The sequence below is a fragment of the Lycium ferocissimum genome, chromosome 10 (genome assembly GCF_029784015.1).
Source record: "Lycium ferocissimum isolate CSIRO_LF1 chromosome 10, AGI_CSIRO_Lferr_CH_V1, whole genome shotgun sequence".
NCBI lineage: Eukaryota > Viridiplantae > Streptophyta > Magnoliopsida > Solanales > Solanaceae > Lycium > Lycium ferocissimum.
The window spans coordinates 18,540,270-18,559,446 of record NC_081351.1 but is presented as its reverse complement, the minus strand read 5'-3'; the positions used below and the strand labels follow the sequence as shown (position 1 = coordinate 18,559,446).

General features: G+C 31.0%; 1 protein-coding gene, 1 long non-coding RNA gene and 1 pseudogene across 10 annotated transcripts; 1 reads left to right on the top strand and 2 right to left on the bottom strand.

The window, feature by feature from the left end:
* Positions 1-1,525: 1,525 nt before the first annotated feature.
* On the bottom strand, positions 1,526-4,645 carry LOC132032673 (uncharacterized). Of its 9 annotated transcripts, none has more exons than XR_009408574.1 (3): positions 3,568-4,645; positions 2,546-3,263; positions 1,526-2,198 (listed from the first exon to the last, which is right to left on the bottom strand). XR_009408574.1 is itself a non-coding variant. In XM_059422339.1 (3 exons), the coding sequence occupies exons 1-3, from the start codon at positions 3,568-3,570 to the stop codon at positions 2,148-2,150; spliced, it is 384 nt and encodes a 127-aa protein (XP_059278322.1). In that variant the 5' UTR covers positions 3,571-4,645; the 3' UTR covers positions 1,526-2,147. The 9 variants fall into 9 exon arrangements, 6 of the variants coding, with proteins under 6 accessions (XP_059278322.1, XP_059278324.1, XP_059278323.1 ...); XR_009408576.1 differs by having other exon boundaries at positions 1,526-2,147; XM_059422339.1 differs by having other exon boundaries at positions 2,940-3,263; positions 3,562-4,645.
* Positions 4,646-15,678: 11,033 nt separating this feature from the next.
* Positions 15,679-15,788, top strand: LOC132035629 (U6 spliceosomal RNA; annotated as a pseudogene).
* Positions 15,789-17,185: 1,397 nt separating this feature from the next.
* Positions 17,186-18,326, bottom strand: LOC132035152 (uncharacterized). The gene is made up of 3 exons (XR_009409186.1): positions 18,016-18,326; positions 17,449-17,639; positions 17,186-17,325 (listed from the first exon to the last, which is right to left on the bottom strand). It is a non-coding gene; the product is annotated as an uncharacterized LOC132035152 (long non-coding RNA).
* Between the last annotated feature and the right edge of the window lie 851 nt (positions 18,327-19,177).

Genomic DNA, 19,177 nt, shown 5'->3' with positions numbered 1-19,177 from the left:
TTTTAGAGCGGAAATGACACCTTTCTGGAACCAAAAATAAAAGAACAGGAAAAGGAAATGACACCTACAGATTTGACTTTTGGTTGACAGGTAGCTCTTCTTTTGAGAAGAAGACATAGAGCACATGTGGATGTTGTGGACAAGAAATGATGCACGGCACTTGAACAAGCTTCAGATGAGGTGTGCTCAAATTTGTGAAGTTGGCGTTCAAATTTGTGAAGTTGGCTGGTCCTGATGCTTCTTTAGTTCCTTGGTAATTCTCTTGGTAGACTAATAGGCTGGTTAGTGTTAGACTTAACTTTGAGACGAATGCTATGATTTGCCTTTGTGGAAGAGAGTCAAGTAGCTCTTTAGCTTCCAAATTTAGCTTGAAGTTTGGATTCAAGATTTGACCAAGCAATTTGATCTCCTAACCCATTTGCTTTAGACATTCTTTGATGGTATATTGACAAAGATGATCCTTACTTCCTTTATAGCCCATATGTCGTCCATCATTACTTTTGCAGAAACAAAGTTCTAAGTTAAGTTTGTTTCTCTCATTTTTAGATTATACAACAATTAAACGACACATATAAACAATTCCAGTATAATTTTGTCAACTGAAGTATAGTAGGTTTCAGCAAAGATAATCAGATTCTTTAACAACCTGCCTTAACCTACATTCAAATAGTCGCATATCATAGTCTTCAATTTCCCACATTTACAAAATCTTTAAGCTTCATAATATAGTAATGCTTGATGACAGATTCAATTCATTTGAAGATACCATCGTTATTATTTATCAACAGATGTAATAGTTCCTCTGTTGAGAAGATATTAGTTGAATTTCAGACATAGAGACGAACAGAGAACTATGGACTTTGACTTCAGTACAATGACACATTTATAAATATACAATCCATAATGAAAGAACTGCACACTTTTGAGAACTTTTCAAGGGTAAGGTACCTATCATAACCGATACATTCATATGCACCTCATATTTTGCCTATGAGAAATTATCAATCAGTCAAACTCATCAACAATTAAAGAAAAGGTTTAATGATTTCACAAGAATCCTGCGAAAAGAATATTTATAAAATGCATCTTGTGATGTGTATAATAATTTGATGAAAGTTGTCAATAACAATAAAAAAGATTCCAAACTATAGGTAGATATTAGGAAATTAGAATATGAATAAATATATTTTACTTCTCCAGCAAAATTTTAAGCATAGTTTAACACTTCTTAGAATTAACCTCCAAACAGAAGATCTAGTACACTTCCAATGGATATCTCTGTTTCTGTTAAATGTTTAATTATTAAAGCTGTTTGTTTTCTGTCAATCAGTTCATTCCCTTGCAAGATTCCATAACCAAGAATTGCAAGTTAAGTACACAATCTACTACTAAGAACACAAATCAACACTGACCAAAAGCCCTCTTCTACTCACTATCAGCTTCCCATTATGGAGTGGAATTTTGTTAAGTCATGAAACAAATAATTCACATTTTGCAACCTTGAAGATAAACACAGATGAAGTAATATGTCAACTCAATTTCATATGGCTATCAAATATGTGAATGTAATAGAGCATCTCGAAGTACTGTGACTTCCTACTTTAGAATGCCAACAGTTGCATTCTATCATCAACCTTATAAGCTTTACACACAAATGAAGAGAAGAAGAAATGGGATTTTCTTCCAAAAATCACAGAAACTCCCATCTAGAATGAAAGAGAAGGATCAAATCAAGCCTCTTACATATACTATTTGAACCACATAATAAAACTTGGTTAGAGAGTACTCCTATCCAATAAGACATGCTAATTATCTAAGCACCTATAAAAATTCAAATGAAACCATCTTTGACCGAGAAAATGGGATATGTTTTATCAATCATATTATTTCCCTATTCAAGGTTCATTTTATTGTTCTCCTGAAAATACAAAAGTATAGTTAGCATTCACAATTTTTCTGATGACAAACCAAACCTCTGACCAACAACTTGAAGCAAAATTAAGCAAACCTCAGCTGTTGACAATATGAACTCAACAACTTCTTTAATATTGAGCTGATATTCTCCTTCAGCTTTTTCGAATTCTCTTCCCTTTCTTCATCAACATACTTTGACTTCCTTACAAATCTAAAATCATCTGGATATAAATCTACATGTGAATCTGAATTAGCATTTGAACCACGATCTGCAACAAAAATGACTAACAAAGAAGAATGGCTAATGAGTCATAAATTTTGCTAGATAACTAAAATTAAAATACCAAAACATTAAGACACCATTTGGAAGACAGGCCGTAGTAACAGTCGACGTGAGAAAGTGTGGAAAATAGAAGTGGGAAGCAGTTATCCCACTCAAATAGAAGTAATAAACACGTGTCAACCAAAAAGAACACGTGTCAGAATGATAAAGAGAAGAGCTGATCTTTTGGACTTGGGGTTTAAAGGTCCAACTATGGATGAGCAGAGTACCACTTGTTTTTGCAGTCTAAATACAATTTGGATAACCAACAATCAATTATCCAAAAACACAACAGAAAAGACCTTTTACCTTTGGATCCTGGTTGAGGTTAGCTTGTAGGGAAGTCTTATTTATGCATGAATCACCATTCGATCACTTTACCTACAAGTTACTGCCTTTTTATAGCCTAGAAAAAATATTTCTTCCTCCTAGTATTTTCATGTGCATAAGAGGATTTTTTGCAAGAGCTTCAAGTTTTACTTGTTGATGGCCTTCAAATGAGTTTGCATAGTCCATTCACTGTGTATATTTAGACAGAAATGTATAGCAGAACAAATGGTCTTAAAATGAATCAAACCTTGATAAATTATACTTCACAAAGTTTGAGTGATTACAGGCTTAGAATAAAAAACATATCTGATAATTATATATTCATCTCCGCAATTTTTCCCACAGAGCTAACTTAGCAGCCAATTAGACATACCTCATCCAAAAGGAATTCGCGGAAAAAAATCCCTTTATCAGAGAGCAGAAGTGCTAATGCTGCTCTTGTTTGGATTGGCTGCTCTGTTTGATAAGCACTTGAAGAAGGAAAAGGAATTACACTATTTGTTTGAGTTTGCATAATGCCAAGCTCTGCCATTCTTCCATTCAAACTCTCCCCACCTCCACTTTTAGCTGCAGTTATGAAATTCTCAAATGCTTGCATAGCATCTATGAATCTTTCAGCATCAAAAACACCAGATTTCCCATATGTTGTGTAACGTAAAGCACTCCGTAACCGCAGAGATTCATCAGTGAGCAGTCTCTGAGAAAAGAAAATGCACATGGTGTAAATAATGAGAAAATTCAAATTATCTAAAAGTGGTGATATTTAAAATTACGTGAAAGTGACACCTGAAGGACAACATTGGATGAACTAAGCTTTGGAGAACCAAATCAATGAATGAAATCGCATGCCAAAACAATTCTACCGCAAAAGGTAGCCTAATAAGACTCTTCATCGCATCAAGTTTTTAAAAATTCACAACATTTATAATCAAGCATGCATTTTATGATAAGGGCAAGGCACAATGAGAAATTGAAAAGAACTAATGACGCATTACATTTACCATGAAAGTTCAAAGTGATATCCATTTACAGTAACTTCTTCTTTGCATTTTCTCCTCCAACTCTTCTTCCTTTGGTTTGCATTTTCTTGTTTTTCATTTTCTTCTTGTGGTAGCTGCACCTTGGCTTTAAAGTAGCAGTCAATGGCCCTTATTGAGTGTCTACCTTTCACTTGACATAATTTATAGCTAAATTTCTGACAGTACTTCTCATAAGTATGTACCTGGGTATATAAATTCAAACACGCATGTGGAAAAATAAGTAAGAAACAATCCAAAAGAAAAGGGGGTGATCCAATACGGGCAAGCCTTTACACACCAAATGATCAAGAATTTGTAAGGCTATAACTCACATCAATCAGCCACATATAGTTTTTTGGATTCTTTCCAGTTTCAAATTAGGAAATAAAGCCTTTTGAAAGGGTATAATCCAAAAGGAGGTTAGTATAGTCTGTCTTCTCAATGATTTCCGTCATCACACCTTTAACTTCTTGAGACCTGAGACTTTAACTCCCAGTGTATGATCCACAGTATTGCATTTGCTCCTTAGGTTTGCATCTGCTGTTATTTCTATGGTGGAGGCAGTTTGCACTCTCAATACCTCAGTCATAGAGGAGGAGGAAGTAGAGAATAAGTATCCAAAGTTTCTATTCTTGCGATCTGTTGGTCAAGAGATTATCATAAATGACACAACACAGTTGTTGTACATTTCTCTATAATGCATTTGTTGGTCCTACATATCCTATTCTGTGAGATCGAAAAACACCCATCTATGTGTAGAAAGTGAGGGTCAAAAATGACTTAAACTCCTGTCAAGAAAAGAAAGCATAGAAGCAGTGCGTCCAAAACAACTTTATTGACAATTTTAAGACACCTCATTCAAAAGAAATGCCTAGCAAATATGTGCACTATTCTATTAATGGGTGCTCACCGGTCACTTCACTTTTCTTTTGTCTTTGAAGGCTGAACATCTAAAAGGTATACAAATCGAAATTCTGCTGCTCAACAGTGCAAATAAAGCCTGACTGTCTGACAGTCACATTTCTTCAAACACCTGGTGTGCGTCAGAAATTTAGAAAAAAGTCGGGGCGGTGACGATTGTAGACTGGTAAACACATAATAGACCGAGGGGAATTTATTGCCTAGCGGAAATAAATTTACCATTTCCTTGCATACTATGAGAACACAACTGCATTGTATCATGAAATTTACCAACTTGCAAATGATTGGTCCTTTACAATTTTTTATTTTTTATTTTTGTGGGCCTAGTTAATATTTGGGGGGGGGGGGGGAATTTTTTTTTTTTAATTTATGGGGGTGGTGTGCCAAAATTTTTATTTATGGGAGGGCCACGATTTACTGATCAAGAATGAAAAGTAAAACTCACTTTCTATATTATAAAAAAATATATAAATATATATATATATATATATATATATATATATATATATATATATATATATATATATATATATACTAGCAAACTATGCTCCGTGCGATGCATTTAGCCCCAATACGATTAATTTGGTTTACCTAGGCTTTTACGATTTCGTATATTTCTGCAAAGGATACCGCAATTCTCTTAATTTATTTATTTTCCTCTTAATTTCTCAATTGTTGTTAAAATTTGTCTTATTTTAGTTATGTCCGCCTTTTTATATTCGGCAAGTTCGACAATTCAAATATCCATACGTCGTTTCTCTTTTATAATCACAAGATTCAAAGAATATTTTATTATATTATATACACTTTTAATTTAAAACTACAAGATTTAAAAGTCTATCTTTATTTCTTAAACTCCGTGTAGTCAAACTTAGACTTTGCGCATAAAAAAAAATGTAAAACAAAAAAGTTTCTTAATGAAAAAACATTATTTATATATGAAAAAAATACCTTTATTCTATTTTGGGTAAAAGAATCTTCATATATTTTAAAATTTGATGGTGGGATGCTTTTCTAACTTAGGAATGGTTCTTATTATAGTAACTAATAAAGATATATTTAATTGATTAGCTTAAATTTAGGGATTTTATTATTATGTGAACTCCTCGATTAATGTGAACTTCTTGATTGCTCTTTTTTTTGTATATCATGTATACTTATTTTGTTGTATTAAATGTAATAATTACTCATTTTTCCTTTCTCTTTCGATGTGCACTATTTGTTTTGGGCTCAACTATTTTGTATTCGTATTAGGAAGTCTCACTGTTAAGTTGATTAATAAACTTTACATTATTGTATTTATTGTCGCATTTTTATTTGGTATATAAAAAGTTTATCGATTATAGGATTAGCTATTGTATAATCATAGGTGATTAACTTAATTAACATTAAACAATTAAAAGTCAACCTATAATACTAATTCATTTATTTTGAATGAGAACTATTTTAATAAATAAATTTTGAGCATACACTATATCAACTATGAATTTATCTACTGCACTATAAAAATTTAGCTATGAAACATTACTATGAAGATTGGTAGGCTTTGTGATAACAAAATAGGCACAATATAATTAGTCTAGAAGCCTGACAATAGTTTCGATAGACCATCTTTTGATTTTTTTTAAAAAAAATTTTGTGATATCCTCTTATAATAGTGAAATTACTATTCTTTCTATCATTTGAATTTTATCGAAATCATCGAACGGACATTTTCGTGAAAAATTATCACTTCCTAAGGTCAAATAAATCTTCAACTTTAATGTTCCAGTGACTTATTTCATTGTGTTCGTAAAAGATTTAATTGCAAGTTTATCAAAGTCATAAGAACGAATATTCTAATTATCTATGCATAGGTGGTACTTTGCTTTTCTATAATAAGAAAAGTTGTAAATTTGTAATTTTTTAAAGTTCTTTAGTTATTTATTTTGAATTTTTATTTGCTCAAGATGAATCTTGTAAGGTCAACTAATTGTTAGATTTTCAAAATGGAGTTTCTTCTGTTAGGTAATACATTATTGCAATTACTATTATATAAAATGTTAATTATCTTACGTACCCACTAAAAAGAATGAGAGTAGGACGCCTAATGAGAGTAGGACACCTAAAGAATAGAAATCAATCCTCCGCGGTAAGAAATAAAAATGCATATTTATAAAACATGCATTATCATTTTAAAATATAAATTTTCATATATTTTCTTAAAATTTGTGAAGAGAACGTATGCTTTTGCTTACCTTTTGATATTTTATTAAAAAGTTTCTCACATAAATTCTACATTATTATAATATCAAAAAACTTTATTATACTTCTAGCGCTAATCTTTTTTGGATTAATTTTTTTTCAAATTTGTTGATCAATTCTATTAAAATATAAATGAACGTTCCGGAAGATAACTCGTGTTCAACTCAAACTCATTAGTATATTAAAGATGTGAAGCTTGTTGACACTCTACTCTCTAGCTGCTTAAAATTTTCGTAAGGATTTAAGTTTGCATATATATATATATATATATATATATATATAATTATAAAAAAAAACTAAATCTATCAAGTACATAGAGTTTTGTTTATCGTTATAGTTTAAGTAAGAAGATCATTTTTCTAGTTATTAGATGAAATCATTTTAGGCCACCTTTTTTATTCCAAATATGCAATTGCAGTAATAAAGCTTTACAAATTGTTTAATAAATATGTTGAATCTAGTTCTCTTATCAAATTAACATTCTTTGTCATGTCATGTATTTAAAATTAATCCGAGCAAATAGAGGAATTATACATTTGCAAAAGTTTTGAGGTGGGTTGGAATTAAAATTAAAAATTAACATTTATTTCCTCGTCTCAATTTCTGTGATACTTTTCGTTTCTCGAGAGTCAATGTGACTAATCTTCAATGCTAAATTGGATTATCATGGTAATATGATTAAAAAAATTAAAATATTAATCAAAATTTACATAATTTAAAACTCAAAAATAAAAAATATATCATAAATTGAAACATGCGCACTAAAATTTTCATTTAGAATATACTTGAGAGTTGAGAGGGGTCCAAAATTACCCCTAATATGCAATAGATAAACAAAGTAAACCTAAAAATTGATGGAATGTGGAGGTGAAATGTTAGGAAAAACTTTACAATAGGAAAAGATAAATATGACAGATGCTTTAGGGAAAGATTTTATTATCATTATATTATGGGCCCCACCACTTTATGCTCTTCCTCCTTTCCTTTTCTTCCACGTTTTTTGTCATTTCTCTTTCCTCTTTTTTCTCATTTTCTTTTTTTGCATCAATTTTAAAATCAATTCTATTATACGCAAATCAAATTTTTTTAAGATATTTTTCCGTTTTATTATTTATCTTTTCCATTTTTTCTTAAAAAAAATCAGTTAAACTCCGTAAAAGTTTAAAAGAAAATAATTGGCACTCCAAAAAAAAAAAAAATTAATGCAAAAACTGATAAGCAAAAATGAATGTAGGATGCTTTTAAAAGTAAAATCACATTAGAAAATTTATTGGAATTCTTTTTTCGTTTTTCTTTGGTATATATTGTTCAAAGTTGCTACATTCAGAATTCGAGAAATTCAAAGTTTTAAGTGTCATCAAAGTACACCCTGAATTTAGTGGTGTGCAAAAATCAGTTTAACCGATAAACTGAACCGAAAAAACAAAGTTATTGGTTTAGAAATCTATTTGGTTAATGATTTTTTAAGTTCTCGCTCGCTGATTTCAAATTTTAAGTTCATAAAACTTAGAACTTAAAAAAAAATCATTAACCAAATAGATTGCTAAACCAATAACTTTTTTTTCCTGGCGATTTTTATCGGTTAAAACCGATTTTTACACACACTAAATTCAGGGTCTACTTTGATGACACTTAGAACTTTAAATTTCTCGGGTACATAATATAGCTTCATATTTGGCTATCAGTTTTTATATTTTTTTTTTTTTGAGTGCCAATTATTTTCTTTTAAACTTGTACAAAGTTTAACTGATTTTTTAAGAAAAAATTGAAAAGGTAAATAATAAAACGGAAGAATATCTTATAAAAATTGATCTGCATATAATAGAATTGATTTTAAAATTTATGCAAAAAAAGAAAATGAGAAAAAAGAGGAAAGAGAAATGACAAAAAACGTGGAAGAAGAAAGCAAGAGGAGGAAGAGCATAAAGTGGTGGGGCTCACAATATAATTATAATAAAATATTTCCTCACATACCATGTCATATCTATGCCTCACCCATTGTAAAGTTTTTCAAATGTTAGATGCTGTACTATGGCAGGATGTGGGGCCAGCATTTAAGAGGACCTACACAACTTAAAAGTATAGAAGAGAAAAGTACTAAAATGCCCACGAAATAACATTCATTATTACAAAATTGCCCTTGTTCGTCAATGTTAGTACACCTAACTATCATTTCTAATATAGAGAAAGAAAAGAAATAATTTTTTTTTTTTACCTTTATACCCCTGCCCCTGTGTGTTCGTCCGTGTTCGTCCTCCAACTCCCACTTATAAAATAAAAATATAAAAATAGATAATAGAAATAGAAATATAGATATAGAAATATATGATCAATATCTGATTGTCTGTGTTTTGAAGTGTTAATAAAAGTGATATATTCGAGAAAGTAGTATAAGGGCCCGTTTGTCCATGAGAACTATTCACTTTTTTCCGGAATATTTTTTCACTTTTTTCACTTTTTGATGTTTGGCCATAAAAATTTCAAATACAACTTGAAATTGTAGTTGAAATTTGGAAAACAACCAAAACTTGTTTTTCACTTTTTTTCCCCCCACTTTTTTCACTTTTCAATTCATTCAAACAATCAAATATTCTTTGTAAAAATTATAATCAAACACAACTCCGTCTCCAACTCCAACTCCAAAATACCAAATAAAGTAAATTTGATTTTCATGGCCAAACGCCTACTAAATCTCGAAGAGAAAAATATTGTAATAATAGAACTACGTTGTATTCTTTATAAAATTAAAAAAAAAAAACAAAAATGAACTTTTCCTTTGTGGGTCTGAGAGTGGGAGATGAGTATTTTCCATTTTCCAGTCTTTAATGTGACTGAACTAATAAATATAATTCGGTGCCGAAAATAAAAAATATTGGTTTGTCTTTCACCAAAAATAATTAGGTTGCAACATCAATTAATCAATTAATTACAAAAAGGGATGCATTAGTTTTAAAATTTTAATTTTTTTTAGTGTGAAAATTAGCTAAAGCGATGTTGTGACGAAATTGAACTGTCTTACTAAACTTTGGTTTGGTTCCTTTTTTTCTTTTAAAAAACGGAAAAGGCTCAAATATGTCATCGAACTATCGTAAACGACCATTTCGCCACTGTCAATAGTTTAGCTCGGCGTATTATCGAACTATCGAAATGGCTCATCCATGCCATTTTTCTATAAATTCGGTTTTACAATACCAGATATGACACTTGGTCACCAATTAGAAGTCCACGTCGTTTAATTAAACCAACACAAATTAAATCCTAAATTAAACTAAAACCCCACCCACAAATTTTGTCGGTTTAATTAAAATGGTACGTGGACCCTCTAATTGAAGTGCCAAGTGTCATATCCGTATATTTTAAAACTGCGTTAATTTAAAAATGGCATGGATGAATTTACTATTTCGATAATTTTGCGATAATCGAGCCAAACTATTGGACGAGCCAAGATAAATGTTTCCATTTCCGATAGTTCAATGGCATATCTGAGTCTTTTCCGTTTAAAAAATTCATACCTATAATAGACTCTCACTCCTAGCGTTAGAGCACAAATCTTGATGGTAAATTTGATGGTTTGATTGTTGTCTTTCTAGACTAGGGTACACAACTTTACGAATAAAATCGAAATCTTTGGATTGCTTTTATAGTCATGGTATCTGCACAATTTGCATGCATTTCAGTTACTCTTAAAGAGATTATGAACTATTATTTTTTCTGTGAGTTTTGATTTCTTAACTATCAGTTGTTTTCTTTTTTTAACTAAATTAGCACCATCTATATATAAAAACGCACCTAGTTGAGTTGATGGTGATAGTTCAGATAGGAAAAAGAAGCAACTGATGGTTGGCTTAGGTGTGTTTTTTTAATACATAGATAATGATTGTTCAGGTAGAAAAGGAAAAAGACATATACATAAATAGACCCTCAAACTTTGCCTCAGCTGGCAAATGTACCCTCCAACTTTAAGGTAGGCACCTATCTTGTCTCAACTTTGTCAGTTAAACACTCCAACTTACAAAATGATCATCTAAACACATCCAAAATTTATGTGTCACATCAACATTTGTGTTTACGAGTTCAACTTTATACAAGTTGATGTGCCTACTTATGCACACCCGACATTGAATGGCATTCTTGTCAGCTGACGCCAAATTTAAGGGTCTATTTATGTATTAGTTGAAATTTGAAACTCGTGAGAACCTGATAGTTTAGGTGTATGTTTTACCATTACCTCATTAATATATCAGCTACCTTTTATATTCCATCAATTTAAATACTAATTAGGCAATTTTTCTTATCAATATTTAGATTTAAAAAAAAAATTGTTAGTATCTATCTATATATAATAGGAGAGGCAAAAGCATGATAAGATGACAAGTGTCATCACCACAAAATTTGAAGTTTAATTTTTTAGATATATCTCCTACATTTTAATAAATAAATAGTAATAAAATAAAAATAAAAATATTTAGAAAATTACAGAAACCGTGGGAGAGAAAAAAATAAACTGCTTTGAATGTGAAACTGGGAGAAACTGCTTTGTCTTATCCCACGTTCATTAGTTGTGCTTTTGGTTCTGTTTTTATCTGGGTGTTTTTCTTTTTCTCTTCGTATTTCAGTTACAGGGATTTCAATTAGTTTTCATACAAAAGATTTATTTTTGAGTTAACCCGAAGCTGTATTTGAGATCAAATTAAGCAATCTCAAGCATTATTGTTGAAAGTTAGGAAATCTGATTAGCAGATTTGGGATGTTTCTGATACTCTTTGGCTTTTATCACAATCTGGGTGTTCTTTCTTTTCTAAGTTCTTGCTTCAACTGCAGATTATTTATGTAAATAAAGGAGTACTAATGAAGTAAGTGCAAGACTGTCGAAGATTTTCTGTAGTGAAGGCCACTTTTCATTTTGTTTTTGGGACAAATGGAATTTATGGATACAAGTCCTTATTTGAGGTTTGTTGTCTTTCAATTTCAATCTTTCTCTCGAAATGAAACGAAATAAAATATGAGTTTGGCTTTGTATATTATCTCAGCATGCAAGTAAATTATGGTTTCTCTAAAAATTCCATTGTCTTCATATTTAGGCCCCTCCCATTGCTTCAGTCACACCAATTCATTAATCCTCCCATTCTTTTTATTAGTTATCTTATTAAATGCATCTCCTTTATTCTATGCATCTCCTTTATTCTTCTTCTTTGCTTTTGTTTTGAAACAAAACTTTACCATGACCAGATCCTAAAAAACATGGAGTATCTTAGTTCTTTCTCTTACATAGTGGGCTACGTGAACAATCTGCTTAGCCATAGAGATAGACATGTTTAAGTCTTAGAATTTTGTTGAGATGTTTTGGTCTCTTTTTTTAATGCACTAAATTTTCTTGATTTATTTTCTCCTTTTTATTAAGAATTAGATTCCCTCTTCGAATCCGTGTTTTATTTTATCTGCTGCACATGAAACAAATTCTTGACTCTCATGCCCAAACATGAAGTCATGATAGCGTCTTGGGGTACGTAGGAACAAAAATGAAAAATAAACGGAAATCGGTTAGGGTCGCCTATGGCGACTTTTTCTTTTCGCAGTATTCATTCAGTTTGTCTTTTTTTAAAAAAAAAAAATTGTAACAGTTGAAAACATGAATTGATAATCTTTGACATTTTGGGATGTTTAGCTGCACTCCAAACTTGCATATACTCATTTTGATCATAATGTTTTTAAAGGTTTTCCTTCCTTTTCGAGTTCTTTTGAGGTTCAAAACTGAGTGGCGTCTAAACCACAAGGAAACTACAACCAAAAGAAGTAAAAAGTATTGATTTCTGGATGGTAACTAATCTACATATTTAGTGGTTCTACATTTTAAAGTAGGTAAACTATTCCGACTCATAAACAAATGTAGGTGAATATATCTACTCTCATGGTACTTAGCAAATTTTTTATTCGAAGATGTTATATATACGGTCGCTTTACTATTTCCAAAATTTTTTTATATATATGTTGTGTTGGAATTGACTTTTGCTTCTTTATTTACTGAAAAAAACCTTCTGGAAGAAGAGATGCTGCAAATTAATAATCTTCGCAATAGAGCAAGTGAGGAAAGGCATAAGAAAGAATGTATATAGTTTCCTCTGTTGGGTTATCTCAAGATCAAATTGATGCCTCTAATTGAAATAGCAGAGGCACCATATCTTAAAACTTCTGTGTTTTTGTTCTTTTCTCTTGCTCCACATTTTTTTTCGACAGTTCCATAATTCTTATCCTTTCCATCTTTGTGTAGGGTACATTGGAGAATCTGAGTATGTTGATGATCACATGTGAGGAATAATTGTTGTTGAAGAAAATGATAGGCTGAACAAATAGGATTAGTAAGGTAAGGCCTAGCCTCCTTGCTTGTACTTTTCCTTTGCGTTTCGCTTTTATTATATAAATAAAAAACTAGCCCTAGGCACCTCGCCTAGTGGATTTGCTTTAAAAAAAAAAGTTGAACAAATGAGATGTCATTAGTCGTAGCTTTGATGTTGGGTGTTAGGGAGATTGAAGGATGGATAACAAGGTTACTGCCTTCCAGACAGTTTGGATACATTAACTACCTCTGCTGGAATCGTGGGCCACGAGGAGGCTAGAAGGAAGAATGCTGGTGGAAAGATTCTATTGGTTTCTTTTATTAACCTCTTTCTATTGACAAGGATAAACACCCAATTGTGGTGTACTTCTGCCTTCATTACAATTGAAATGGTTCTAAATTTGTTTTGAGTTTGTTTTCCTTCAATTGATAGTTGGGATATATATATATATATATATATATATATATATATATATATATATATATATATATATGATTATCGGTATTGTTTACATCCAGAGAATATAAGTTGAGTTACTGTTTTATTTATACTAAAGGGTCTATCTTATTGTAGTTACAAAGAATTTGATATATTGCAAAATCTTAAAAACCACTGTTCTTAAAAAATTCTTTGAACCATAAATTTTTAGTTAGACTATAATTTATAAACTCTTTGTGTTGGAGTATATTGGATAGAGAAGCATACGGTAACAATTTATATGACTAATTTTCTTTAATATTGACCGCGTATCGCGCAGGTTTTAATATTAGTTAAATTAATAATAACACAAATATATTCTCTCTTCGTTTATCCTAATTTCTGATTTTTTTTTACATAATATCATGACTTTTACTATTTTAATAAACACTAGTATACGTACCCGCGCGATGCGCAGATTGTTTCAAAGAAAAAAAGAGCGTAAAGAGATAATTGTAACAATCTTTTCTTTAAGTTCTGATCATCTTCAATAGTGCTAACTGAACATAAGCGTACTGTCTTAAACAATATATATTTAGGTATATCATAATTAATTGTAACAAAAATGTGACTAAAGAACTTTATTAAAGCATAATAGTTTTCATGGGTGAATTACATTTTAGCATCAAAATTTGATGTCAAAGTAATGGTAAATCATTTGAATAAGGAGAACGCACAAAGACACAAGCATCATGCACTTACAACCGTCAATGTTGTACTATCCAATCAAAGAAATTTATGATCCAACTTCTTGTATTAATTTACGAAATCTTCTTTATGGCATCGTGCAAAGCGCTACTCTGAACAATACAACTTAGAAAGAAATTTTTATAGTAGCTTGAGGAAGCTAGATTCATCTGTAATTTTCTTGTGATATTTAATCCATTACTTACTGACCAAGTAGCTTAAGTAAAGTGATCTTAGTAATCTAACCTTTTAAGTATTTAAGAAAACTTGTTAAAATACAAAAGATGATAAGCGGTGCTTTGAAACACTCTTATAATGACCCATTTTTACTAATGCAATATAGAAGCATCAGGCTAAAGGAAATAAAAGAGAAAGCTAATACATGATAAGCTTCCTAATAGAAACTTCCTTGTAAAAAGCGAAAACATAAGTTGACTTAATTAATATATATTTTGATAATGCCGTGCATTCCGTGGGTACCAAAATTAGCATCGTGGGAGTAGATGTTGCAATCCACTACTATTTGTTGTTTTAGAAGCCGCGAACTTTTTTCTAATCTAATGGTGGTAATTCGGTAATTTCTAACATTAAGCTATTATTTGGATATAATGGGTGAATTTATCGTTTCGGAAGGGGAAAAAAATCCACCTTCTTGCAATCCTTGGTCAAAGTACGCATCTTTTTCATGATGTATGGCCTTTGATTATGCTCATTTCTTCTTTTAATCTTTTGACTTCTTTAACATATTTAATTGTAAGCACTCTTGAAGCTATAGCCATAGCCATTAGCTCCCAGAAAAGCGACTTGCAACATATGCAATGTAAACCTGCATTAACACAATCAATCTTAAGTTTTAGATCGAGGAAAATACTATTTTACACATAAAATCTATATTGTAAAGAAACATCCAAACAGTATGGTCAGCTAAAAGGATGTGCCACTATACAGGGTTCACTCAAACCACACGGTTTCAATTTCTTTGGAAAAAGATCTACAAATTATGTTGGAGATACTATTAGGATAATAAAATTGAAATATTTTATCTTTAAATATATCTACGAAGAAAATATTTATATTTAAAAGAATATCTATCTCCGACACAAATTCAAATTCTTTTATTAGTAGCAAAATGCGTACACTATTGAAAAAAGATTCCTAGTAAATGTACCTTATGTCCACAAAATCATCATGTATATAGCACTTATACTACATTTTTAAAAACTTTTTTTCCCAAAATTTGAAAAGTCATGTATATTCATCTCCTATTATCGATGCAAATACTTTTTTGTATTCCAATTCACTAACTAAAAATAGTAACAATTTTTTTAATATTATCTGACAATTATGAATTGAGTTATGACAATTTCAAACTATGTCTGAACAAAACCAAATAAGTTGAGTTGTATATGCGTAATTGTAATAACAAAAAGTCCCTTCGGGGACATCCGATAAATTAATTGAAACGAAACAGAGAAGATTAGCATGGCTCCTGCGCAAAGGATGACACACACAAATTGTAATAAGAAAAATTAACCATTTGGAACTGACCCCTAATATATTAACAAAGGTGGAATTCTTTCTTCTTTTTCGATGGTTTTCACTCAGCAATTTACCATATCAACATTCTCTGCAGAAGATATGATATTGTAATGTACAAATAAGGATAAATATAACAAAAATAAGGATAATTCTAGAGAAAAAATAAGGATAATTCTAGAGAATTGAGAAATATAAATTAGAATTGTATGCATATTTCGCTTATGCCATCGTAAGCATATTATGTTTATTTTTGCAAGTTTCTTCTTGTGATATTCCATGTCCAAGTGTTCTTGAAGTTGGATTTCACATGAGAAGTTGTAAAGTCTTCTTGAGGAGTAGAGAAGAGTACCAATGAGATATTTGAATTTTAAATGCTTGAAATCATTCTCAGTTTATGCTGCTGTTCCTTTTTCTCCTTACTTCAACCATTTGGTGTTCCTTTTTCTCCATGATTTACCTTCTTGACCTTCACAAAAACACCAATCAAAGCATGCAAGCAATAGGTACATTTTTAAAACAATTTTAGAAGTACCACGTGTCAACCATATAAAATTGAATGTTGCCACTCTCATTTCAATTCATATATCTTTCTTTTCCTTCTTTATTTTTGTCACTTTCAGTAACCATGAGGAAGGAAAGTTTAGATTCAGAGTAAGAACCATTGGCACAGATAAAAGAGTACACTCTAGAGAGAATTCATTTACTCTATTTGTTCATTAGTATTTATCACTTTTAGTTCCTGCTATATAAACCAAATGAAATTTGAATAACATGTTAAAAGTACTCTTTTTACATGTTGATAAAAGAAACAAAAATTTGGTGTGCCAAAATTTTAACCAAAAGTGCACAAACAAATTAAGAGGAAGAGTATTTTGTGCTTCATCAAGATAAGCCAATTATATTGATATTTCAAAAGAACTTTGAAACCATTTTGAGCATCAAATTCAACACGAAAAGTGGAGAATACACCTGGAAGAGAAGAAGTAATGCTCCGAAGCTACCGTAGCAACTTTTATGGCTCAAATTTTTAAAAATATCCAGAATCAAATAAATATTACCGTTTATATAGGTTTGAATCATATAAATAAATAAAAGACCGAATAAATAAGCATACCTTGATTTGGTGAATTTGACGGAAATAAGGTAAAAGGAAAAATCTATATTCCTTCCACCAAAAATATCAATCAAGATATCAATGTGTGCTTCAAGTAACCAATAATATTTGAGGGGAACATTATTGGTTAAAGACCATTCTGTGTAGTTTATCAACCATGGCATTTGCTCTTGGCCATGTGGAAGATTAAGAATGACATTCTCTATCACCAAATGCCTCATTTGGCTGTCTAGTGATCTCATTTTCTGCAAAATATACGCAAGAATTACGAAAATGATTAAAAAAAAAAAATCAGCAATTACCATAACACGGATTTTGAAGACCATCACTTGCATTCCTAAGGTTTCTGGATTAGGACGGTTCTGTCATCATGGTCACAAAAAATTGCTCTAAAAGGCTTCTCGGTCTAGTCGCAATTTCATGCTAACAAATTGCAAACTATATGTTCGCAAATACATAAGTAGTTTTAGGGACATAAAAATCTACAGAAGTCTGCACATGAAAAGGCAGAGCACTCAAAGATATACCAATTCGTTTCTCAATTACCATATCAATTGTCAGTTGTTCTCATTCTCCATCTCACGTCATAGCCCATAATGGTGATTGGTGAGATTCGTTTTTCAGAAAATAGGATAGACGTATGCAACAATTTGGGTTTGAAACTGACCTATAAAGAAGGAATGACGACGTGAGCTTGGAAACTCAGCTTTGCCTATCCCACATATCTTCGTGTCAAACTATCAGTCCTCGCAAGTTGATAATTTTTTAGTAGTTATTAGCTAATTTGAGAAAAACACTATTTTATAATTAAATTGCTGTAGTTGCAGGAAATAGAAGAAGGAAAAACAGAGAAACAAATGGAGAACTAATAAAGAACAACTAATATCGTTCTATGATAAGAAGTTGATAAAGAAGCTTAACAACATATTTCCTTAGAATCAATGGACAATTCTTTACTTGAATAGGACTTTTATCATATATGTTATATACAAAGAAAAACAAACTTCTATGCTTGAAAGCAAATAGCAGATCATACGATTACTATAGGAAACGTTTGTACTACTTTTTTTTTTTTTTTTTTTTTGGAATAGACAGTGGGATTAAGATGTGTACCTCTTTTTAGTTTGAGATTGAAGGCTATTTCTATCGAATAAGTCTCCCGTAAATCGCTGCAACAATATAAAAGTTCAAACATGAAAGGAAATTTTAGAATCCGGATACAGATGGTAAATGGGGCAGTTTCTGTCGATTAAGTCTCTTGTGAACCGTTGGAAGTTCATACATGAACAAAAATTGGAGAATCGGGATATACAGATGATAAATGGGGCAGTTAGATGAAACGTGGATTTGCCTTTGTGAGTTAAATGGAGGTAATGGGGGTAAGAGACGTGCATTTAGGTTAAATTATATAGATTTTTTTTTTTTTTTTTTTTTGATGCAAATAAAAATGAGATGCAACACTTTGTAAAATTCTAATTAACCGTTTGGTGTTCCATCGTTGTCCCGATTTGGTGGAACCAAATTGTTTATGCGCTATTAATATTTTTTTTTTTTTTGTTTGCATTTATTAACTTTACCACTTGGCAACTTTCAATTATTTTAAAATTTAAATTCAAAACACTAACTAAATTAACTAATTAATAACTAATCTAACTACTCTTTGTCCTAAAACTATCCTGTTTTTAATAATATATAGATTTGATTTGAGCTTGATATTTCCATTGGAACAAACTCTCATTCTTTTGTTAAAACATGCTTACATGTATATCCTGCGGAGAGAAGAAGTTGAAAAAAAAAAAAAAGGTAAAGTGATTCTAGATTGTGAAGAGAAAGCAAAGTAGAAATTGTCATCTCTCTCTCTTTTTTTATTCTTTTTTTTTTTGTGTGTGTGTGTGTGTGAGTGTGTGTGTGTGTAATGGAACGGGAAAGTACTCTCTCTGCGTGTGGCGTGTGTGTGTAGTGGGGTTGTTAAGAAAGCCAAAAGAAATAGAAAGCAAAGTAGAAAGTGATTCGAGATTGTGAAGATGTCACGACCCAATTCACGAGTCGTGGTGGCACCTACACTATCCCTTCGAGTAGGCGAACCACATTACTAATAACAAGTTAAATAAGCGGAAAATTTATTTAAGAATAAGTTATCAAGTTTTAAATACTTATTATAACAAGAAATGTCACGACAATCCCAAAAATCTGGTCAAAGGGTACAAGAGCGCTAACATAGGACAGATAGAAGTCCGAAAATACCCGAAGGCTACATATTGTCGTCGAATACAAA